The sequence below is a fragment of the Tachypleus tridentatus genome, chromosome 11 (genome assembly GCF_004210375.1).
Source record: "Tachypleus tridentatus isolate NWPU-2018 chromosome 11, ASM421037v1, whole genome shotgun sequence".
Taxonomy (NCBI): domain Eukaryota; kingdom Metazoa; phylum Arthropoda; class Merostomata; order Xiphosura; family Limulidae; genus Tachypleus; species Tachypleus tridentatus.
Window position 1 is genome coordinate 44,270,651 of NC_134835.1, and position 26,499 is coordinate 44,297,149.

At 31.1% G+C, this 26,499-nt stretch overlaps 1 protein-coding gene across 1 annotated transcript in view; it reads left to right on the forward strand.

The window, feature by feature from the left end:
• Positions 1-26,499, forward strand: part of LOC143232060 (INO80 complex subunit D-like) — a 70,369-nt gene that overhangs the window by 20,541 nt on the left and 23,329 nt on the right. Inside the window, 7 exon segments of the mRNA XM_076467091.1 lie at positions 6,389-6,482; positions 7,519-7,746; positions 16,060-16,160; positions 16,760-16,893; positions 17,860-18,022; positions 18,417-18,557; positions 23,956-24,093. Coding sequence (XP_076323206.1) covers positions 6,389-6,482; positions 7,519-7,746; positions 16,060-16,160; positions 16,760-16,893; positions 17,860-18,022; positions 18,417-18,557; positions 23,956-24,093 — 999 coding nt within the window.

Here is a 26,499-nt window from a genome sequence, read left to right on the forward strand (position 1 = left end):
AAATATTCATAGTAAATATTTTTTGGCTAATGAACTTAACAGTAGTCTTTTCTACATTTTTTATGTGTTTGTTAACAATCGATAAGTTAATTTTTGTCAATGGAAAATAGTAATCATAATTCTTATTTTTGTGCTACAAATTATAAATGCCTCATAAATTTTGCTTACAGTGTGAAATAGAAGGGACTTGTATTTTATAATAATTATTTTAAAATATTCTAATTTTGTTTTAAAATTTTTTTTATTTTAAAACCACTTAAACCCATCGCTTGTATATCTACTACATATGTAGTAAGGAAGCATAATAGCAGAATTGAGTTTTATTTTTGGATTCAAAGACATGAATCATTTACACACATTTTAAATGCATTATATTAAAGGAGATTATTTGGAAAATTATTTATTGTAAAATATTCAAGACTTTCAGGTCTTTTAGAGAAAGTTCTTGACTGTGTGTTGGTATCTTTCATATGGACTGCTTTTGCCTTCTTTTTAATTTGGAGATGACATTTCAAAGTATGTTCTGAATTATTCTGCACATTTTCAAAACTGGGCAGAAGCAAGGAGCAATCCATATTAAATAATAAAACCAGATATTCAAGTGTTGGACATCTTGATTTCATAAAAGAGTGCAGTTGTATACCTAAGAATTAATATTACACAGAAACTATATATATTTTGAGACAATACCTCACCTCTTCTCAGAGAAAAGCATGTTTAACTTCCTAAACTTCAAGTCAAATCTCTTGACCAAGCGATACCTCACTAATCTACTTATGAAAGTTGCATGCCACCACTAACCTCCCATCTAAAAATCACATGTTTAATGTGAACTGTGCCAGAGCATGATAACATCCTCCTTCAACAGTTGTCCTCTACCAATACATAGTAGTGTATCTTAAGCACCTGCACTTGAAATAACTTCATCCTTTTCTTCAACATTCTTTAGAATGGGGATTTTTTAAAACTACTAATCAGTGATGTGTGAGTTGTGATAATTTACAAAACTTTTAATTTTCACTGGGCTCTTTTATTAGTTAAAGAAGGAAAAGTAGAAAAATATTTTCCTGTTTACCCATTATCAGTTCTCAAATGAGGATAACTTCCACTTCATCCCAAAACAGTAACAATGTTTCTAACTGTTTGTTGTGGTAACTGAGGGCTTTTTGTCTGTGGAGGATTTGACAGCCATTGTTCGGTGTGTTATGGATTCCTTCATGCACATTGGATCTCCTTCTCCTCAGTTTGAACATGGTCAGGATGATCATGATTTGACTGGCCCTTTCCACTAAAAGTAGTTGCTCTAAGCAGAGCTTTATTTGGGGAGGAAAACCATCACCTTTCTAGTTTCTTTTTTGATTCAATTTTGCTGTTATGCTCTTTTCTTCTCTCTCCCTTTTTATTGTTACATGACACCAATACTCAATACTTTTTCTTTCTACAAACATTTAGGTTCAATGCATATTTGTTTCTTAGACAGTTGTACACCTCTACTACCATACTTTGTCCTGTCTATCTAATTGTCTTTTTTTCCTGGCCTACAGCTGTTATTTATTTCCGTTCCTTGATTCCCAGTTTTTGGCTACTCGGTGTGGATTCCTGTACGTGATGAGGGGACCTCCTAGGGAAGGTTCCGTTCATTCAGGTTACCTCCTCTGGGATCTAAACATCTACCCACGTGTTTGCCATGCGTGGCGACTTGTGAAGGGGAGGAGAGGATCCAACCCTAACACACCACTTTGGTCTTGAATTTCTGTAGACAGGCGGCCTTTGGGTGGCTTCCCTTGGGTCAGTCGGCTGGTCCACTTGGGCTGGAGTCAACCAAGTACCAGTATTGAAAGTTCTCAACGGGTGTTGTGGACATTGTGTTTGATGTTAGTGTTTGGGTATAGTGCTCACGAAAACCCTGGCATTGCTGCAGTGTCCTTGTTTGACAGTGTAGTGTGTTCCCTCATAGGGCTCCATGGTGGGTGGAGTCCATGGGCACCAAAATTTTCTTTTTTTCCAATGGATCCTCCTACAAAAAACTTAAATAAAATAGTGAAAAAACAGTTAATAGGGAAACGACCATGTCTTGAAGACTGATCAGCAATCTTCAACGTCTGTACTACCAGTTGTACCTCATTTTCTCATCCTACATTCTCTTTCAGAAAAACCTCACATTTTTATTCAGAAGGGAAAAGAGGGGCTTGCTGGCTTTCCAGAGTCAATCAAAAATTTCACTCTGGTGACATTGGTGGAAACATCCACATCTAAACACAGTGAACTTCTCTTGCATTCAAAGGTGATTGGGGATATACCTATTGAAGTTACATCTCATGCTACTTTGAATTCATCACAAGGAGTTATTGTTAAGAGGGATTTGAAGAACATTCCAGAGTCAGAGATTCTCGCTGGTTTCTCCACTCAAGGAGTTTCTGTAGTGAGGTGTATCTCCACTCCCAAAGATGGAATTATGATGCTGACCAATGTCTTCATTCTGACATTTATATCACTACGTCCACCTGCCCCCATCAAGGCAGGTTATTTTAATTGAAGACGTTATGTCATGGTTCCTTGATGTGTGCTCATTGTGGTGGCAAGGACTGTGATGTCTATGAGTGTGAATGGACCCTCATTGCATCAATTGCAATGGCTCTCACCTGTCCTACTTTTGTTCTTACCCTAAATGGTTGGAAGAAAAAGAGATGCATCATTTGAAAACGATTCAAAACATTACTTTCCCTAAGGCTTTAAAATTACTGTCCACCATTCATCTCAGATGTATGCTGCTGCACTTCATTCCACTACTACAGTGGGAGTGCAGATGGATCTCTCAGTGCCTCCAAACGAATCATTCTTAAAACATATGAAAAGTTTTGACCTCCATGGTTTAAAAAGTTGATGAATCAACATTAACACAAATCTCTGTCCCTAACATTCATTCCAGCAAACCCCAAGATCTACTTCCTTTGGTTCTGGGTACGAGCATTTCCTCAGGTGGATCTTCTTCTCCTACCCCAAGATGTAAAACGATCATTTGTTCATGTCCTCAGTTGCTTGAATATTTTCCAATCGACTCAGGGCAGTATCCATGGAGATAGACAATCCTCCCTTGAATAAAGAAAAAAGACATGTTTGAAAACAGAAGGGCTCTTCACCCAGTTTTCCTACATTTAAATAAAAACTGCCACTTTGATGTAATGGAACTGTTGATGTTCATGTTCTAATCAGGATGACATCAAAGCACTGATTGCTTCCTACCATTCTTATAGAAACATTTTTGAAACCTGCCAATACAGTCACCTTTTGTCTCCATTTTTGTCTGATAGGTTCTGGCTTACAGCCTATATCTTCACTTCTTTTCACCTTCACCCCTTTTCCATTTTCTTTCTCCCCTCCCCCATCCTTCAGTGTCTTGAAAATATGGTCTCAAATCTTTTTACCAAAAATGTTATTGAGAGAGTATATACCCTGACATATACCTGGTTATTCTTTTCATCTGATTGTGATCCTTAACAAGAGTGGGAACTGGTATACAGTTATTGACCTATTGTGTCTCAACCAGTTTCTTATCATCCTTTGGTTTCATATGGAGAGTTTCTTTTCTCTCTAGTTGTTTTTTTCACCCAGCCTGTAGATGACAAAGGTGAATGTTTTGGACATTGCTTTTACATATTCTGATTACTCTACCCTCCAGATGTTTTATTTGCTTCATCCATTGTGATTAGGTCTTTCAGTAGTCTGTTCTTGCCTTTGGCATTGTGTATTCTCCTTATCTTTAATTGAATTTTGGTGACATTCACCCACCTTGTTCATACATTGGGCCAAGGTTTCTAGTATTGCATGGATGATTGACTTCTCTCCCCTTCTTGAGAATATTCTTTTTCTCACAGTTGTATGCTTTTGCAGATTGCTTCTTGACTGGTCTAAGTTGTTAAGCTTTCCATGTTATTTCTCATGCCCACATTGTTGTAGTAGTTTTGTCTGGGTGTGTTTTTTACTTCCCATCTTTAATAAAATTCTGTTTTCACCACTTTGGTTATTAACAATGGAATATCTTGTCATGAAGATTTATGCTTTTATTTGACACCATGCACCGAAGGTTATTTTTATCGTAGGAACTCTGGCTGCCCTTGCACCACTTATTTATTTAGGTCACACACACACTCGTGATTTTTCCAGTGGAAATTGGGGGACCAGTAAAACCTTTTTGGTGATCTGTTGTCTTCAGTTGTGGAACTTCCATACCATTTTCTCAAGAATTTGTCTTGGTGATTCACCCATGCTGATACCATGTCATTGTAAGCATCCCCTTGCCACTCCCCAACCAGATCTTCATCACTACATAAATTGTTATTTTGTTTGGCTGGGAAGGGGTTTATATAAACAACCATATGAACATTCTTGAACTCATGCCATCTTTTAGACTAATTCAAAGTGGGTTCAAGAAATGATTTGTCATATGCCAGGGTCTCTGAATTTGGTTGCAAATTTCCTCTCTGAAGTATACAGTTCTCTAACTGAAGAGCAGTCTCTCCAGTCTTGGGTTTGCTATCTCTTTGACATGCCTCCTATCAGTAACTTTGACACTGTAACATTTGGGGTTCTTTGACTTTTGCCCTGTTTTTTTCCAGGCAAAGATTATATTCTGGGCAAAATTAAATGCAATCTTCCATAGTTATGCCCCTTCAGTTGCATGTCACAATCCATGGGCTTGCCATTCAGGTGTTTTCTGAAGGGAACTTGTTTAGATCTAATGTTTGCACTGTGTCCTTCATTATTTCAGTGTGGGATTCTACCTGTTCCATGTAAGGAGGTGAGGTATCATATTGGCAATTAACATTTTTCTTACAGAAAATATATTGCTTATAGATATTCAACTCATCACACCTTCCCACTCATCCTCCCCATTTCCAGTGTACTTTCTTCTTACCTTGTCTGAGAATGAAGTTATTTTGAGTGCAATTGTTTGCAGGAGTTATTACACGAGAAGATTGTGATGCCCTTCTATTAGTAGAGGGCTGCCATCACATAATGATGTCATCATGCACTATTGCAGTTAAAAGTGATTTTTAGGTGGAAGGTAACAGCTCAAGGCTAGTGGCATGCAAATCTCATAGACAGATTGGTGAGGGATCAAGCTAGTTTTCAGATGAAAAGTGTCTACTTTGCAGATGATAGTTTTACTGCAAGTTGATTCTAACAAATTTAGAGTAACTTATATTAACAAAACATCTTGGGTAAATGTTATCTACAAATTATGTTAGTCCTGAAAATTTAAGGGATATTAAAAATTTTAGTTGCAGTTATATATGGTGATGAGAACTTATCATTTGCTTATCCATAGCTTAAAATAGATAAATTAATGCAATATTCATTCTGGTAGATAGAGAAAACATTTATAATTAAGTGAAACTTGAAAAAGATATATAAAAAAATATGTCAAAATAATCTTTCAGTTTGATCCCAAATGGCACTACTGTCAGAATGCAACTGATATTGCTTGTATAGAAGTACTGTATTCTATCAGATATTGGAGTAATACTTAAGATTGCAAGCATGCTCATGAGTGAACTGAAAGTGAGCAAGTCAGAAACAAAGTTCAAGACTAGAGTTTAACTTTTGTGTAGAAAACTGAACTTGAAAATACTTTGATTGCTTATTACTTTGATGAATTTTTATCTTGGTTCTACCTCACCTTCTCACTACAGTATTTATGTATATTTTGTTTTGTTTTTTCTGATTGCTATTAAGAAATCTTTAAACATAAGAGTATCAAACTTCTCAGGCATAGTTTTCATGGTGATTGCAATTATTCTGTGCTATTGAGTGTTAAACATTAGTATATTTTGTTTCCTTTCAGCAGTATATGGTTAAATTTTATCATAATGTGGTTGTCACCATTCCATTTAGCAAACAGATCCCCACTTAGGTTTTCTAACTCTATCTCCTGGAGACCCAGTTTGATCTGAAAGGCAAGAAGCATATGAAACTTAAATTTGACTTCTTTGTATGTAATCTTCATCTTAACATGTATTACTGATAGGGCAATTAATCAAGACCCCATATAGTTAACTCATGGGATGTAAAGCAAGAAAAAAAATGTCAACATGTATTGCCAGCCAGAATAGCTTTGCTATGCTTAAGGCTGGGGAATATTTTAATTATTTGGTAATTGAAATCACCTAAAATAGCAGTAATCAGAAACTTATTTTGATTAATTGATTATTTTATTTGATACTACTCAATGTAATTACTAGACATGTTTAGTTGTAATATTAATTTGTGGTGTATTTTTCTTGCTGTTTGTGTTCGTATAATTTGAATATATTTGTTACAGAATTCTCATCCTGATTACGCGTTAGTGTCTATATTCTCTTCATTGTTAATTTTTCTTTTAAACTAGCATTTGAAGATTCTGAAAGTGAAGAAAGTGAAGGTGAAGAAGCTTGGAAGTGCCAGTTGCATTGGTTCTGTTCTTGGAATAGAAACAAACATAGGCATGTTATTAATTTTAGGAGATTTGTTCTGTAATTAACTTAAGCATTGTGAACATTAATATATCAGTATTTAGTATATATATGGTTTGGGATTTTTTCTGGTTAAATCATATTGACAGTCTTTAAAATTTATTAATTTCTCATTAAAAACAAATATTTCTCAGAACATTGATTTTTTAATACCTTTGCAAATTTCCTTATAAACATTTAGTGAAGTTTGATTACTCTTACTTTGAAGGTGCTAACTGAATTTTGGTATGACTGACCAACCAGTAAATTTGTATTGCAAGCTTAGTGTAGTTTAGAAATAAACCAATGAAAGCCAGAGGCAGATAAATGTGATGAAAAAATGTATGAAAAGAAAAAGAAATCTAGAATTATGTTTTGTTGGGAAGTGTGGTGATATTAGGCCAGTCTTAGTTCAAGGTAGAATAAATGTTTTATTTATTAGTATTCCATGATATTGTTTACAGAGACACAAATTGTAAAACAACCAATTATGTACTTTATAAAAGTGTTTAGGTTGTTGGATAAAGATTCTGAAGACTTGAGTTAAATTAGAGCTGGTAAATTTTTAATTTTGAGAATGTTAGGCTCATTTAAGATATTTTAAACATGAATGTTATAGTACATTTTCATGTTATCTCTGTATATAAGCAGAAATGTCTCCTGTGTTTCTGTGAGTCCACTTTTCATGCCTACACTTTATGACCTGGTGGGTAAAAAAGCTATACAAAATCAAAACTTGTTCTCCATTTGGAAAATGAAAGGTATCAAGAAGAATGGTTGAGTTATGAAATGAGAGTCAGTTATTTAAAATTCTGAAATTCTAAATGTTTTTATTGATAAGTTTGTTTGCAGCTTGCTTTTGTGTTTTGTGAAAGAGTAAATTAAGACAATGTCAGTATGTTATTTCAGTCAGATAGTTGACTGATACAACATGAGTGTATCAGTATGAGTAACTGTGGTATTTTAATTTGTGAATATTCTTTTATCTGTTTCTCACGTACTAATGTTCTTTGTAATTTTAATACAGACATAATATGGGAAACACCTTTTCCAGACTAATTCAGCAGTCTCAGTTAAAAAGTGAAGTACGCCGTCACTGTGTTTACATCCATCAGGTACATAGCTTACAGGAAGAACAGAGGGTGCAGAAAATTAGGTTAGGCCAGTGTCTCCTTGAAGCAGCTCGTCACTGTCCAAATAGAGCAGCTAATATGTTATTGAAAGACCTCAAGCTTTTACCCAAGCCACGTAAAATGTAAGATGTTGGTAAATCTTATTGTATTTCATTTTTGTACTTCAAGTTAGGTTTATTTGTATTTTGACTGCTTAAGTTTTATTTATTTATTTTTTGTAAAGTTTGGATTGTTTTAAATTTTTTTTAGTAAATAGTTATTGTTTACTGTCAGAATCCATTAATTACATATAATTTATTGTAAAAAAGTTTATTACTTTTAAAAAGTGATAAACAAGACCAAGTTAATTATGCAAAGTTGTTTTTCTTTAAAGGAAAAAATGATTTTGTAACAAAACTAACAATTAAATATTTGGGAAATTGTTCCTTTGTAATGAAGTTAAAAATGGTATTGAAAAATTTGTGATAAAAAGGCAACCTAGATATTTTTGACATGCTACTTTATAATTTGAAACTTTACAAATATTTTACTATAGGAGATGAAGAAATGCAAAACTAAAGAAATATAAAGTTGATTTGATATTGCATACACTTGTATTGACAAGTAAGAAATTGTTTCCTGCAGCAATCAAGAAACAACTGGTGTATCAATCTGAATTTGTACAATTCTCAGGGTGAAATATAATTATATTTTAAGAAAAGGAAAGTTTGTTAAATAATAAACACATTTTTGTAATGTTTGAGAACTGACTCATTAAATAATTGAAATTAGATAACAATCCTAAACATTTAAAGAACAGAAAATATTAATGTAGGTACATATTGATAAAACATATGATATATTTTTAAAATAGCTTAATTTAATCTGCATTATTTTTTCTGTTGATCTGTATTATTGAAACTTGTTCAGTAAACCTTATGGAAACTTGGTATTGCCTCAGCAAAAATTTAATCAAGATATTTAAAGTATGCATGTAAATATATGAAGGGATAAACATCATAAATAAACATTAATGATGGATAAATGAGAAAAGTTTCACAATTTCTATGAAAATGACATAACTAAGTGGTTCCATATTTTTTATGCATTTAATGTTGAGCTGTTAGTTTGTTTGTTGAAATTGAAAGTTTTTTTTTCATTTTTATAATTGGAAAATATTTTTCAGTGTCTAATAATATATTTATCAAAAAATTCCCTCTAATATTCTTACAGAATGATAATGAACTAAAATTTAAGTACTGTTGAAATAATCCTATTATGAGAGTTTACTAGAATGTACATCAAAATTTGAAAAATACAGCTTTTAATTTCATCTATATTTATTAAAGATTCGTCTACAATGTTAGGATCATTTAATTGTATTAATTGATTATTCATGTTATTTCAACTATTGTAGGTGTCTTAATGTTTAGAATTAGCTGAAAATTAAATAACTATACGTCATATCTAACAGTTATTCTTTCTGATATAAGATTAATTGTAATTAAAAGAGAGTGAATTTGGTACTGAATTGTTTACTAGAGTTTACATCTGCTTAGAGTTTAAAAGGACCAATTTTAAGTATTCAACAATCAATGTAGTATTATTTACTGTTGTTAATTGTATTGCAAAATGTGATACTTTTTGGGGTGGAAAAAGATTATAATCAAAGCTCCAGTAAAGGTTTTACATGTTAACTTCAACAGCATTATATTGTGTGTAAGCAAGTGCTAAAACTGAGTCAGATGAGCATTCCTATTCTCTACAGTTTTATTTCTAAGATAGTATCTCAATTCTACACATGGAAAAGCTATTTCCTATGCATTTCTGGTTGTGAAATTGCATGCCACTCTTCTTGAACTAGTAACTTTTACCTAAATTCATATGTTTAATGTGAATTGCACTGGTGCATGATGGTGTCATCATGCAGTAATAACCCACCTGACTTCAAACATACTTTTCCTTTCTAGATTCATTGTATTTGATATCTTTTTGTGTCTACTTGGGGATTGGGGCCCTTGTGTCTCACTCAGTAGCTCTCGATTTTTGCATCTTTGTCTTTTCCTCACCACTTTCCTGTGTTATTTTTTTTCCTTACACTTTTATGTGAAGGGATTTATGAAGAGGTTCATTCCTTCTCATTATTAGATCAGCATGTTCCACTTTTTTTTGCTCTGTTCCTCCTTACTTAGTTCCTTTGCTGTTGGGACTCAGTGGGCTGAGTTGCAGTCTCTTTACTTTACATCTTCCTCATACTTGTTTACATGGTCTTCATGGGGCTACCTTTCTTTGCACCAGAAGTGTTCAGTGATATTTATTTCTCACTGAAGACCTCATTAAAGTTGCCTTGTTTTTGTCCTCATTGTTTTCCTAGGCTGTTCTCCTTTCTTGACCCTGCCCTTTGACTCATTCATTTAGATCAGTTTAATCTTCCCATTACAGGTTTCATGCCTCCTCCCTTTTCTCTTCTCCCACTACCTGACATCTGGTTCATTGCTTTTCTTGTCACTAACTATCCTGTCACATTAGACCTCATTTTTACTCATCACATCCTCTTTGCCAATTGCTGATCTAAGCTTATGCCAAAAAAAATTTCATAGGTTCTCTCCCTCTGATCATCTTCTCTCTGCTCCTTTTACAATTTCCTTTTCTCCTCCCTCCAATCATATCAGTTGTCTTATTTCACCTGGTCTGCAGTTTACCATGGTCTATGTATTGCAGACTGTCCTACACATTTTCATTGTTCCATCCTTCAGATGTTGTCTACATTCCATCCATGAAAATGTCTTCCAGTTCCTTGCTTTTCCATTCAAACTTTTGTATTCATGTGTATTGTGGGTTCTATTATCTTTAATTGTGAATATCCATTTTCCTGTTCTTGAGGAATTGTCATAGTGGCTAGACCATGTCAGCACTGTCTCTGATATTCCCTTACCAACCCCCAAGCCAAAACTGTTTTTTTGACAGTGCTTCCCTCTTAGGCTGAGGCACATCTCTGGACATTCTTAACTTCTGGTGTTTGGATGCAGGACAAACATTTACTTCATGTCAATGTACTTGCTTTTTTTGCTGTTGTTAGATATGTTCTTTCATGTCCCATATGGTGGATCAAATAATCACAATTATTTCCAATATTTATTTTCACAGTCATTTCTTACACCAACTGTCAAAGGGCCACCTATTCTAGGACCCTTTACTCTTAGGCATAGGAACTTCACTTCTGGGCTCCTTCTTATTGGGTTGGTTTTATTGACTCTTTAAGTGCTAGGAGTTATGAACCTCGTGGCATGCTGCATCTTTTGTATGGATCACATTCTATCCACAAAGCCGTCTTTCCACTTCCAGGTCTTTTTTTTGGGGTTTGGTCTTTATTGGTGTACCCTTCATAGACATCATTGCTACTCCTCCAAATCTCCTTTTTTTGGCCACCTATTTCTCATCCTTTAATTGTGGCTGTCAAAGTTCATAGCTGCAATTTTTCCCAACGTCTTTTATGTGCCTAACCTCCTCTCTCAGGCCATCACTTGGATATGTAACACTCCTTTTCACATCCTACTGCTATGGCTTTTTGGCTGATTCAGTCTTCATTTCTTCCCCCCTCTTTCCTACACCAGATATTTACTTAATCTTGTTTCATTCTTACATGTCCATATTTCATCATGGATGCTGACCTTCCTTTTTCATGTGTGGGATAGCTCATTGTGTTGAACTTTACTATTATGTAGTCACCTTCTTGTTATATTTCTATTGTCCTTTAGTTTGTCTGTATGTGAGCAGTTGTGGTGATCTTTCCTCGTTGGTCCATCTGCTAGTTCCTTTCCTTTTGGTTATCCTAATGTGAACCATTTTTCTGCTTATTTTAATAGGCTGTTTGGCCATGGTTTGTTGGTCTCCACCATTATTGGGCTATTGGGTGACATTATTCATTGCATTTCAGATTTCCCATATTCATATAGTATTTTTCCCTGCTTTTCTTCTTCAGTGGTGTAGTCACCTAACACCCGTACTTGACTAGTTCATTAATATTTGCTCTCAGTACCACCTTTCCCTTATGTCTTATTACTTCCTTTTTCCTGGCTGTGGTTGCTATCATTTAAGTGTTCAGGTTTTTTTTATGTTTCCTTCATCCACTTCCACGACACTTAAATACTCCTCTAACCCAACCAGTTTATCTGATCACATTCTATCCATACTACACATATTGGCTGGATTTAGGTTGGAATTATCTCAGGGCCAGTGGAATAAAACTTCATAGACAGATTCACAAGTGAAATAGCATTTATGTATGTGGTAGTGAGATTATGAAAATGCAAACTTTAGGAAATAGTTTTATATATACTTTGTTGAATGACTGATATGATATTCTCAGTATCTGATATATACCCTGTTATTTATCCTTATTTTTAACACTCATGACTTTGTGCAGTAGCTCAATATTAGTAACAGTGTCATATTGTGATCTGGGCATTTGATATAGTTAAGTTGCTTAGCATCAGTTTTCATGGTTATTGTTACAGAGCAGATAAAAGCACCAAATATTGCATTAAAGCTTCTTTTAATGATACTAATTAATTGTAGAACAAAAGCTGCCATGAGATGTATTACATTTCTGTATAAATCCCTAAATCCAAAATGGTCACTACTCGACATGATGTACATTTATTTTTCTTCAAAAAGTGATATAAATGTGTTAAAAGAAACACCCTAATTGTTTAGCTTTACTGAATAAATAAATTTAAACAGAGATCTTTCATCTGTACTATGTAAGTTTATAATGTATATTGGTGATAAGAAGCCCACTCGGAAATTACAGACTTTGCCAAATATTGATGTGATTGGTTGATATCATATACTGGGATCATAGAGCAATACATAAGCTCAGACTTTCAAACGAACTGTAACCAAGTAGATCACTGACGTGATTTTATATATTGTAGATGTGAACATTTCTATTGTGTCCAAAATATTACAAAATACATGTGTATACTAGGGTTACTATACTTTTTCACTTCATTCAGTATTCAGAACTATTACTGAACAAGTGGATGATTCATTTATTCAGGATACAGTTCTACTGAGAGATGTGACATGCTCATGTCAGAAGGCTATTGGAAACAGATTATAATATATCCCATCATGTTTAATTAATGTATCGCTAGCTATATTTATTAACATGTTAATGTCTCGTTTACTGCATTTACAGTTACAGAGCAGTGAACAGTTAAGATTTGCTTTGTCTCTGGAATGCATTCCAAAAGATAAGTCTTTTGTATTGTCTATTTTATTAGTGTTGAGGACCAAGTTCTTCTAAACACACGACATATAGTGTATGGAATTCAAATATAGTTTGTTATTTCTGTAAATATAACTTAAAATACGATTTATTTTCCACTGTTATAAGATCACCTCCAGTAATTCTTGTAAGGCAGTTCATATCTTTTAATTCTGTAATTGTGGTTTGAAGGTCATTATCTGCATCAAAAGTGGGAAATCACTTCTCAGAATAATGCTTGACATTCACTGGACCTTTCGTCATGTTTGTGTGTGATCTTAACATCACTGATTCTTTGTTTTTGAGATTTTCATAGCTTGATGTTGAACTTCAAGTGGCACAGTTTGTGCCATGATGCAGAGTTATTTGCAAAACTCTCAGCACTTTCATTAGTTCTAAAATTGGGATGACAAGGGCATCAATTTCTTGAAATTTTTAACATTAATCAAAATGATCTATAGGCATCAGTCTTGTGTTTAGAATATATCTTGTGTTTGTTATCTTTAAAATATAGGAAAACCCTATAAAAACACAGTTTATTCATTGTATTAAAATGAATACTTTCTAGATATTCAATATTTGCTTTTGTCAATACATATATACCACTTCAACTCTCTCAGTATGGCTGTGGTGAATTTGGCTGACCATGTGACCTCTTCCTACTCATTTGAAGTCTTTAAATTTAGTAGTTCTATCTTTCAAAATTTGTCAGTCTTTCAGTTAATATTATAAGTCTTTAAAAAATAATTTTTTGTTAAATATTTTTGATAAAGATTTGTCCATGAATACATTATTTATTTCAAATAATCAGTGAAAAAGACTTTATGCAAAATTTGGTGCTTTTATTCATCCTGTAATGATAAGGTCATTAAGCAACTTGATCAGTAAGCTGCCAGAATGGATAACCAACTTGACTATCCAGCTATAAGTCTGAGTAGCCCAATGAAATTACATGAGAACAAAGTGGTAAAATCTTAGTATGATTATATGTTGCTAGAAAAAAAAAATGCTTGTGAACATCAAATAATACATTTACAGACTTGACTTTTTGTTATTCTTAATGGTTGCTCTATTGATAATTTTATACATCATCTAAAAGCTCTCTTTCCTTATATTTGGTTAAGAGCATCACAGAGAACTTTTTTTACATATGAATGTTTCACAGCTATAGGCACTGTATACCTATCAGTCACTGTAGTATTACACAAGGGTATTTTCTACATTTACCTAACTGAAATTTTGATTTTGATCCATGTGAACAATAGACAAAAAAAGAGTACTTAAGTTACTTCAGTTAAACAAATATTTGAATATTTTAAAGCCATAGTGACTTGTGACATAGTAAAATTAACAGAAGCTTTTATAATTACTAAAATGTGTTGTAAAAGTAATAAATAGATTTTTAATGTAGATATGTAGACAATATTTCATTAAAGAAGCTCACTTAATAATAGGCTAAAAACGCAAAGAAAACAACATTTAAAATTTTATTGCATATTTACCCCCACAAATGAGTAACTTTGTGTTGTTCATTGGTGTTTCCTTTATTATGTTGTACCTGATGCAGGTGTTACTTGTTCTCGTAAGTTGGAGGGAAAAGTATTAAAAATTGTAATGTAGAAATAAATATTATTTTTATTAGGTCCTGTGTGCTATTGAAATTAAACATTTGTGTCCTGTTACTGTTGTTTATATGTAAATTGGATCAAGTACTTTGTTGAAAGGCCAGGACATTTGCCACTTTAGAATCTTCCATATTATTTCCCTAATTAGTGGTACGTAACTCTGGTGCACCCATCTGGTAATGTTATGCTCTGAGAGCAAAATTACAGTACTGAGCCAAAAACAGTTACAGAAACTAAACTTGTGGTTGTTCTTTAAAATGTTTAGAAAGAAAATACTTTAGAGTTGAAATGTATCTTTAAAAAAAAAAGTAACATTTCATTTTATCAATGAGTAATGTAAATCAAATTTTTGATTGGTGTTGAGTTTGGCATATTCTGAACAAAAACAGTAGTATTTATGAAGTTCCAGAAATTTTTTCTGAATGTGGTCAACTATTCATAGCCTCATTAAAACAACATTAAAACAGTTTTAAAGAATATAGTGTTATTTTGAATCATGTCACTTCAAATACAAGTTTAGTTTTATGTATTTAAGCCAATCACAATATCTGAATCTTTGTATTTTATGTCATGGTGTAATTTTCTGTACCTCAGCTGTTTGAAGTCATAAGCTGATGATGTAAACATATAATGAAGCCTTTTTGCTGTTACTTCCAACTACATAAACTGGTATGGGTTCTTTTTCAGCAAAGACTGCTGTAAATATTAGAACAAAGTGATAAAAGCTTAGTATGGTTATATGTTGCTAGCAAAAAAAGATGTTTGTGAAAAACAATAGCACAATTATAATCCTGATTTTTTTTTCTTTCTTGCTTTAACATTTTATGCAATAACTGATTTATTATGTGGCAGTATGATATGAAATGGGTGTAATATGTATTCCATATATTAAATGAAAAGTTAACAATTTTAAAACAAACTTATTTTTATTGTACACAAGTAAAAAGCATGCATTTCTTTAAAATTCAAAGATAAAATTTGCAATTTTGTAGAAAAAAAACTTGATTAGAACATTTTACAACAGTTTAAAAAACATAAAAATTAGTAATTGAAGTTTGTAATAAAGCTAAGTAATTTTTTCTTAAACAATATTAAAATGAAATTTGTCTGACTTTTCAAAGCTATAAGTTTACACAAATATTAGATATAGAAAGAAGTTTTATCTTTAGAAGAATATAATCTTCAGAAACTTCAGTTGAGTTTCAATTTCATCAAGCTTTTTTTTTTTTTCTGAAGTGAAATTGAACAAATTAGGCAATTAAGATAAATTGGTCATAGTGAAAATTTTGTTAAATGATGAAACAAAATGGATCAAAAATTAATTAATTGAAATAAAAGCCAAAACTTAAGCATTATAACTATAATTTGAAGTTTTGAACTTGCATGTCAAGTTGTATTGTCTAGAAGTTCTAAAATAGATAAACGTTGGAAGTTCTAGGATTAATTGCTTATGGTGGTGAAACCTTTGTTTTTTGGTCATTTAGTTTGATGAAACAATGATTCACACACACACACATACATATTTATCCTTACATACAAATATATTTCTTTCCCTTTAGTATGAAATCTGTTGGTTTAGATAAAAGAATTTGCTGCTACCAAAATGAAGGAACACCTTGTTTATTACCAGCTTTGCCTTACACCAGGCATTGTGTTAGTCGTATCCTTTTTAGTGTGATAAATATTGAAATAATATATTTCTCAGTAGAAGTTTGGAAAAAGTGTACTATTGTATTCAGTGGTTTAATTTTGAGATTTGTGTGCTGTTAAAAATAAAACTGGTTGTGTCTATTACCTCTTGCAAACAGTTGTTTTGAAGTGTGGAGTTTAGTGAATTACTTGTATATGTTTATATTTTTTCAATCATATGACTATCTGAATTAAAACGTAAAATATTGTTTGTCGATGTAACTTCATAGAAGTTTGAGGAAATATTTTCAACATTAACATAAATATTACAGATAATTTAATTCTGTTGAATGAAGACATCATCAATGATCATACAAAAATTCATTTTTTTATTAGCTTTATGCAAACCATGTAAGTGCTTTTAAATGTGTTCAACTTTATGTCTAATAAGGTAAAAACAGTTAGATGAGCAAAACATTTTCTATAAATTATTTTTAAGAAGAAAAATCTTTAAGAAGAAAAATCTTTAAGAATGTTTGACTATTTTATTTTGGTAATACTTCTGTATTGAACATTTTTTAAACTTGATTAAAAACTTGTTGCTCTTAAAGTCCCTTAAGATATGTGCAGATATAATGTATAATGTAGATCAGCTACTTTTTGAACATTGTACAGGGAAGTTTGCAGATAATACACAGTGCTGCACACCTGTTTTTGATGTGCTGCATGAGTTACCACTTTGTCCAGAACATGCCAAAAAAAAGGTAAGATGCCATGTATAAATACATGGAATTCAATATGATAAATGTTAAGTCAGATTGCACAGTAATTTTAAATGTGATGCCAGCACATTATTAAATGCTAAAATAAAAGTTGTAGAAAAATAAAACAAGCATCTATACTTGTTTTATATAAAAGAAGTATTATTTGAAGTGTGAAATATGTATATACAGAGAAATTTTGTTACAGTAATGTCAGCAAAAGAGCATGGCACCTTTTGTTTCAGGAAAAGCCTGTGAAATGTGACATAGTATGTTTTTTTCTTCAAACATTTATAGCAGGATATGCAGAAATTATTTTTACTACTTTTTGTTTATAGGTTTCTTGCTGAAAATACATAAATGTAGTGTTTAAAAAATCAAAGTGTAGGAAATAATTCAGTTGCTTGAAGTTTAATTACAAGGTTGAGGCACCATATAAGTGTAAAGCAAACCTATTTGAAGCTAAAGTTACTCAGATGCCAAATGCATTTGACATCTTTTTTTTTGACTCATTGATAAATTTGAAGACTTTAATTCTAAAATTCAAGATAATGCATTATTCAGCTGTGTGCTTAAACAAGTAATTATCTTAAATCTCAGTTTTTGTTTATAGGTTTATTGCTAATATATAAATTTATTATATGTTAATAATACTGATGTAAGAAGTTAAAACACATATATTTTTCATAGCTTTGAAGAGAATTTTATAGGACTTTTTTTTTTGTTATGTAGGCTACTATGTAGTGCTTAACACAGTACCTGAAGTGTCTCATGAACCAAACAATAAACCAATAGAACTTTTACCTACAAATAAAGTTTAATTACAAAAAAGTAACTACATTTGGTTGTTTGATAAGAACAAGTATGTTTTGTGTAAATGTTGTGGTAAGCCTTGATTAATGCTTTCACTGTCAAAATATGTTTTGTATTTTTAATACCTTTACAGTATTTCGTATTTTTTTTTATCAGGATAATTATAACAAAGTAGCATTTGAACCCAAACCAAAAAAACCAAGAAAAAAACCAAAGCCCTCTGCTCTGACAAGGCCCACTAAAAGGAATAAGAAGAAAAAGAAGCATCAAAACATCCGTCCCTTATCACCCACACTAAGTTCTCACCTTAATGAAAATGGTATGTACTGTAATGCCATATTATAGGACCATATTACCATTATATAGAAAGAATTTTTTTTATGGAGTACTTCATGATATTTCAAATATAATTATTGAGATATTGTGTAGTGAATTAACAGTATATTGTGGCCTTAGAGTTTATAGGCAGTCTTGGATTGGTATTTTCACCAGACTGTTGTTAAGTCTTTAACTTTAAACCATTGATATTTATATGAAAATCTTTATCCATTCAATTTTTTATCACCTCCCAACAAATATTTGTCTGTGATTTTGACTTTGTTGTTAAGTATTAGTTATAATTACGCCTTAGTTGTATTCTTATGAATAAATTGATTTGACTTATTAGTTACATTAATTTATCAGAGGTTTAATATATTATTCTTAATGTTTAGAATCAAACAGCAGCACTGTTATAAAGAGTGAACCAGTATCTATGGAAGTAGAATCACAAGGTGATGTTGGAGAGGTTAAAGATCTAGGTGGACAGCTGAATTCAGAATTGGGTAGTGACCTTGAGGAGCAATTCTCACCAGGTTGGTGTATTTCTGTATGAGGTGTTTTGTATTTGTAGACAGGTACAAGTAGGTTGCAACAAGATCAAAACTATGCCATTGTTTCATATTAGCTTAAACTGTGTACTATGTATTTTTGGTCAACTAATAATTCAGTTTGCAGTTAGTGTGTGTATGAGGTTTTACCACCATATTCATCCTCATGTAATTGCTAAATAGAATTTTAATCCTTTTTGTTGACTGAAATGTATTTAAAAATTATGTTTTCAAATTTGTCTGTATTGGCTATATAATAAAGTTTTTGTATTTTTTTTAAAGCATATTGATTTTATTACAGTAGTATTATTCACAGATAAGTTTAAAATTTCACTGTTTTTCAGTTCATAATTTATGAAGTAATACCAAAAAAAATGTATTTAAAATATTTCTTCCCTAACTAATATTACTAAGCTTGCCCCTTAACAGGTAGTAAATATATTTTTATTCAAGTAATTTTTGAAAACTATATACAGGTTTTTGTTACTTAAGTAGAACTTTTTTTTGTGTACTTGTTGTCCAGTAGCCATTTAATCCTATTGCAAAGAATCACAGGCCATATCATCACATTTGTTGACTGGTTCACATTTGCAGCAGTGATTCAGATTAGATGTTTGTGATGTCAAAATACTAAGTCTGTAGTTTCATATGAATTAAGGAGTCAAATTACTGATATTAATATGCTAGAATATAAAATAAAAACTTCATATCGTTTCATTTTGCTGAGATATGGCTTGTGTACCAAATCAAAACAGTGACCCCCTTTACAGTCTTTGTAAAATTTGGCTCATAAAATGGGAATTATGCTGGACTGGCAACCGCGATCAGTAACAAGTGTCATATGACTGTTATTGGAAGGATTAGTTCAAGACTCATTTGGAGAAGTCAAAAATTCTAAAATTGTTAACAATATGGATAACATGGGCACCTCACAATTGTCCTGACTTCATTTTCAGTAAAAACATTTCTAGTCTTAAATTTTTCATCAGTTATCACTTGAAATTCATAAGTGAAAAATAGGAAGAGAGAGATGCAAATTTATACAACATCAATATAAGTAGAATGATTTTTATGTTGAAACCAAACTGCTGTGCATAAAATAGTCAAATATTTGCCATTAAAACAGCCTGTCACTTCATACCTGATTAAGTCACACCTTTTTTTTTAGTGATCAATCTAGGCAAAAATGTTTTTAAGCAATACTTTTGGGACAGTCTTCTGCTTTTAAGAGACAATCAAGGCTTTTAGTAAATTACTGTGATATATGTAATTAATATTCTTTTTCTCATTTTGTTTTCTAAATTGAATAAAATTTTTAATAAAACATTTCATGCTTTAACTTGTAATTATACACTGTGATTGATATACATGATGAATAATTTATTAGTGGTCTGTACATTAATATTATCATTGAAAATTTCTTTTTCACTTTGTTTTATCATCCTCTTTTTTTCTTCAGTGAGCTAGTGGTGTTGACATGGTAACTCAGGTGCTACTGTTATTGCTAGAATGTTATACAGTTGTTATTGAAGGTTTTTTTTTATAAAGTATAATAAAACATTAATATTGTTGAAATCTGTGCTCTGTTAACATCACTAAGTTAGGTCCTTCAAAAATGACAGTTTAGTTCTGAATAGTTCTATAATTCATTTTCCATAGCTTGTGCAAATTATGTTGAACAGTATAAGTTGACTTTATGAAAATGTAGTTTCTTAGTTTTGTGCCAACTTGCTTCATTCATTTAAGTTCCACTAAATAAATCTTGCCATACTTCCCAGAATTTTGACTTCAGTAACTTATTTGTTGATTTTAATTGCACATTTATATTCAAAATAATCATTGTTGAAAAATACCTTTTGATTATGTAGATTTTTAAAGGTGTGTTCATTCAATCAGTCAGGTTTTACATTTTGTTGAATTGTACTTCTAACTTGTTTCTACTACTACAGTAGTAACAAAATTAAATTAAAAAAAGATAATTACAAACAAATTTAATATGGTTAAGAGGTAGTGAAAATTCTAGTTACATGTCTTATAATCATATGGAGAAAGAAAAATAAAACTTGGTGTACTGCATCATAAACATAAATTGCTCTCTATAAAATCATCATTGCTCAGATAAACCACATTTATTATAATCTTTAACTTTGGTTACAGAACTATCGAGTAGATAATCAGACCCTTCTTGCCACATCTACTTGCCACCTTCTCTCTTTTATAATTCATTAATATTTCTCTCTTATGTTTATATTACCTATAACCAATAGAAAAGCAACGTTTTTGTCTATCAAATGACATATTACTTAACATTTCTGAATAGTTAAGTGCTAATATCACAAACGTTTTTTTCTATCAAATGACATATTACATAACATTTCTGAATAGTTAAGTGTTAATATCACTGAGAGTACCAACATCCTTTCCATGGGTAAGTTAATGACTAGCTTTGATAAATTTGTAATGACTTGTTGTAGAGTTAGAAAAACAAAATTATCTTGAGAGGTAAAGGAAATTTACATTGTGCATATTATTGGTCTGTTCTGTTTGGCTCATTTTTTAATTATTTAAACATTATTGAGAGTAGTATAAAAAAAATTAGTTAACAACTGACTTTGAAAATTGAGAGCAAGAAAAAAAGATTGTATAAGTATTTTATTTCTTGTTTTTCATGTTTATTCTTTATAATTATAAAAATAACTAAAATGTGAAAATAGATATTATGTTAGTTAAGATTAGATTAGGTAAAATAAATAATAGTAATACAGTAAAAGTGCTTCATGAGGTGTGAATGTGAAAGCTGCACATTCCTTGAGTGATTTACAATTTATAATAGTGTAGTTAGTAGTGAAACACAGTTCAAATGAAAATAAAATTTAGTCATAAATAGATGTATACTGTTGCAAGCTTAAAACTGCTAAGGATAAATGAATGCAGATTGATGTTACTATGTGAAATCATTCTAAAAAAGAGAAAAAAGGTGGTAATTTAGATTTTTTTTGCAGTTATGAGGATGGTCAAATTGACTGATCTTGTTTGTAGAAGATAGAGAAAATAACAGATAAACTTTAAACTTTTACTGGAAAAAATTGAAAATTAATTCATGAGGTTTAGGTATTACACAAAGGAAATTTGAGATTTTTGAAATGAGGAAAGGTATTTTTTAACATGGAAATTACTTTTCACACAGACTATTCAAAATAAATACTTAATATATTCATTGACAAATCTTTATTTTATTATAAATAATTCACTAAAAATATAATATTTTTTGTATGTTAGACTTATTAACTGAAAAACTGCAAAAGCTATTGAAAGCTAGAAGTATAAAATTTAAAAAGACTTTCAACGAGTACAAAGAGGTCATGTGGTTGGTCATATAGACAGACTGTTCTGAGAGAATTGAGAAATATTGATGTATCAAAGTAGTTCCTGTTGGAAGTCTTATGGTTTGTTAAGCAGTGTTTTACTCGTGCCTTTTTCTTTTCATATATTTGCCTATTCATCATTCAGAGTAATTTTCATTTTAATATTAAAAATACTTTTATGAATGAGAATTTTCAAATTTTGCATGCAAATATTTATAACATCCAAATAGTAATCAAAAGTTTCTTAATAAAAAACCTTATATTTAATGTTATTTTCACTAACAAATCTCTGTGTGAGTTTATTTAATTCTACTAATCTCATAACCACAGTAAAAAAAGAGGAAATAAATATAAATTATACCTTTTTTCTTCTAGAATGAATACAAATTATAACTCAAAAGCACAAATGTTTAGGCTAAATAACTTAAGTCATGTGACATTTATATATATATTTATTTTTATTGTATAGATCTTTCAGTTATGCCTGGCTAACAAGAACATTGTATGTGTGCTCACGTTACCATATCCAATCATATAAAACTGACCTTTAGTCGTTACAAAGTGCCTTGTCTTGGCTGTGGTTTAGTGGATTAATATTTTATAAAATACAGTCACATTTCAGTTGTTATACATAATAATAATAGTAATAAAATATATACATATGTTATTAGTATTACTATTTATAAATAAGTTCTTACTTATTTTTCTTAAAACTTAGAACAGTAAATAAAGAAGTAAAGCAAACAACTTTTCTAGTTATGACTTTTGTAATTGTTTGCTTCTTGTTGTAGGTTGCTAAACCTTATCAAATATTGCACATGGAGAATGTGAACTAATTTTTGTAGGTTTTATATATATAGTTGAAATAACCAAAAAATCATAAATTACTGTGATGTACCATAGAATTTCACTGTCAAGCTTAGTGACTAAATTGTACTTGTCTAAAATATGAAATTTCAAGCATACTAAAGATTCAACTTACAATCATGAAGTTTTATATCAAAGGAACAATGGCTGAGAAAGCCATTACGGGAACATTCTGAGTTTTTTTATTGGTTGTTGATATGTCACAGAGAGAAGTAGGTGTACATAAGGGACCATTTTGAAAAATGGAAAGAGATGAGTGGGGCTACTGTGTTTGATTCAATATTTGAATGGTATCTTAGCAAATAGTATGATAGTATCAATAATTTGAATTCTTAATTTGTAGGAACCTATAAACTTTGTATTTTGACATCACAAATTTCTAATTTGAACCAGTGCTGCATTGAACATAAAATGTGACACATGTATTGACAAAAGTTCATAAAATATTAGTTGAATAAAATTTTGAATGCAAGTCTACAAATGTGATGACATGGGCTTTCACTTGTTACCTGTTAATATTTGTAGAAAATTAAAGTTATTGTTAAAATTTTTAATTTGGTTCAAAACATGGTCAGTTTTTTAAGTAGTATGTTACAGTGTTTTTACAAAGACTTGTCTGATTCCTGAAACTAAGACAAAAGTGAAAGCTGTTACATTCATTTTATTTAAGGTACTTGTATTTAAGGTTCAAAGCTACTGATATCTCAACATCAATTTATTGGCCCTTTGAAAAAATGATGGTAAAGGTTCTACTTATACATCAGAAATCAAGATGACCCCAGGGTGTTCAGATTCAGTTAGATATTATTTTGTTTCAAAATTAGTTAAGTGTAATTTTTGCTCATTAGCCTTGCATTAAAGGGTAAATTTAAAAAAAAAATATTTCCAGACTTTAACACTATTTTTTTGTGTTTATTTTCATGAAGCATTTATGTTAGCATTTAGGGGTGGATCTAAGTTTGAACTTTGTTTTTGATGTTTTGATATAATATTCTTTTGAACATTTTTTAATAAAATTTGCACTTAATTTAAACACTAAAAAACTAAGTAAAATCTGCAAATTTGTGACTATAATAATGTTTTTTTCTCTGAAAAAATTATATCTGAGATGAAGTAAATATTACAAGTTAAATAGTTTATGCTTTTTTCAGGAACAATTGAAAAAACCCTTGAATTTCCTCTTGATGCTGCTGAACTAGCACATCAAGCTAGTAAACTTTTAGAAGAACATGATTTTACAGAAGTTTTGAATAAAATACCTGATGAAGCTTTCACTGAGCTTTTTGCTGGTAGGTCATTTTTAGTTGTTAGATATATTTTTAGTGCCTATAAAAAAGTATCGCATTGTATTTCTTTACTGAGTTTTGCTGATTTAAAAACAGGTTAACTGCAGATAGATTTATTTCTCACATTTCTCTTAATTTTGCTATAGCAGCACAAAATCAATAGCATTTAAAATATATTTTTTCTCTCTAAAGGGTTATTACTTAGTAAGCCTTTCATTTGATACCAAAATTCATCAGTTGATCTGGATGATCAAAGATAAATATTCTATGAAATACTACTTATAGATGTGGTGTAGTACTTTAAAGGTTACAGTTTGATGGCTTGTTGCTTTTTCTATATCCTGTTGGTTTTTGTCATTTAAATGTAATTTTTGCTGATGCTTTTGTTAAGCTTGGTTTGATTTGTGCATTTTCGGCATTCTTAACATTACTCATGTACAAAAGTAAAGATGTATGTAACAGTATGATTAAGTTTGTTTTTATTAATAGGAGTTATATGAAAGGTAATTAATTTCTTTGTTTTTTAAAAAAAGTGAGTTGCTAAATCTATTCTAAGGTTTCCACGCTTGACTATACAGTTTTTATATAACCTGTTATAGAATGAATGCATGAAAATACTTGAAAATGGCTTTTTTTTAAACCTCCACTGGTCTGTGAAACCTAGATCTGCATGGCTAGAATATTAGGTTTCTTGACTTGCTGCTGAAAGTCGATTCAAATCCCCAGTCCTACCAAACATGCTAATTTTTTTGGCTGTAGGGGTATTATAATGTGTTGTCAGTCCTATTATTTGTTGGTAAAAGAGTAACCCAATAGTTAGCAGTGGGTGGTGATGACTAGCTACATTTTCTCTGATCTTTTACTGCTAAATTAGGGATGGCTAGTGCAGATAGCCTTTGTGTAGCTTTGTGCAAGATTCAAAAAACAAGCAAACATAAAATTCAGATTTTTTAAAAGTAAATACCAATCTGAAAAATTGATAAATACTCAGTACTCTGTAAAGTAGTTTACAATAAAGCTTAAATCTATATAAATGAAACAATATTAAATTTGAATGGAAACTAGTCTCCTCATTTTACATCCTCTTCAGACACAAGATGTTGTGTAATTGTAATAATAATGTGTAAAGTTTTTCACCCAGTTAATCTATATTTTAAAAACACATTACTGAATTCTTGCATCAAAATGTAATCATAAAATACAGATTTCTGCTGAGACTGTGATTTAACGTAATGTACTTGTTTACTGTACGAAATATTAAGGAAAGGCTACACGTTAAAAGATCAAATCTACTTTCTGGGGCATAATGTGACATAAATTCGACACTTTTTATTACTTTTCTTCTTAGCATTTGTCCTAGTTACATGAGGTCTGCTTCATTGGTCCTTGTTATTTTATTTCATTTTTACCATTTCTCACTAAATCTCCCCCCTCCCTATTTTTTTGCTCTTCTTTATGCCTTTATTTTTTATATCAAATTTGGTAATCGGCAACTCCACTACCTCACGTCATCGTTAATGTCACGTGCTTCATCACTGCCACAAACTCTGCCCATTTTGTAACATCAGTCTGGTTTAGATGTTTCTTATTGAGTGTGCATTGGTTTGAATGTGCTTGCAAACATATTTTTATTGTGCAACTTTCAAATGTTTAAATATATTTTGTTTTTAAACCCATAATATGGATAAGTGGGTAATTCAAAAATGAAAGAATCCAGATGATGGTGAACAGTCAAGAAATAAAAAAATTTAATTGATTCTGGTATTACTGATGTAAAGAGAATGGCATGTGACTGGAAAAATGTGAAACGAGAATTTAATAAAAATTTGCAATTGAAATTTGCAGTTATTGAAGCAAATAGTAAGCCAGTGTGTCTTTTTCAGGAATAAGAAAGTATACAACCTTAAGCAATGCTATCAATTTTCACAACTAATTTGATGTAAAATTTCCAGTTGATAAAAATCGTATGAAAGAAATTAGCTGTCTGAAAGCACAACTTCGTGAACAAAAGGGAAGTGTAAAAAGATTTTTATCATCAATAGAACTAGTTACATTAGCTAGCTATAAAGTAGCTTGGATTCTAGCTCAAAAAAGAAATAATTTTCTGATGCTGAACTAGTAAAAGAAATATTGATTGTGGTCATTGAAATTGTTGGAGAATTTTGATTCAAAAATAAAAGGTGACATTCTTCAAAAGGGTAAATGATTTGCAATTAAGTCAAAGAACAATTGTCTGCAGAATGCTAAAGTTAGTGAAAGGCATAGAAAATCCTTTGCTTGAACAACTAAAAGACTGTTTGTATTTTTCTTTAGCACTAGATGAGTCAACAGATGTTAGTGACACTGCACAGTTGATATTTTGGGTTTGATATGCAACTTTAGATTTTCAAGTGAGGGAAGAAATGTTTG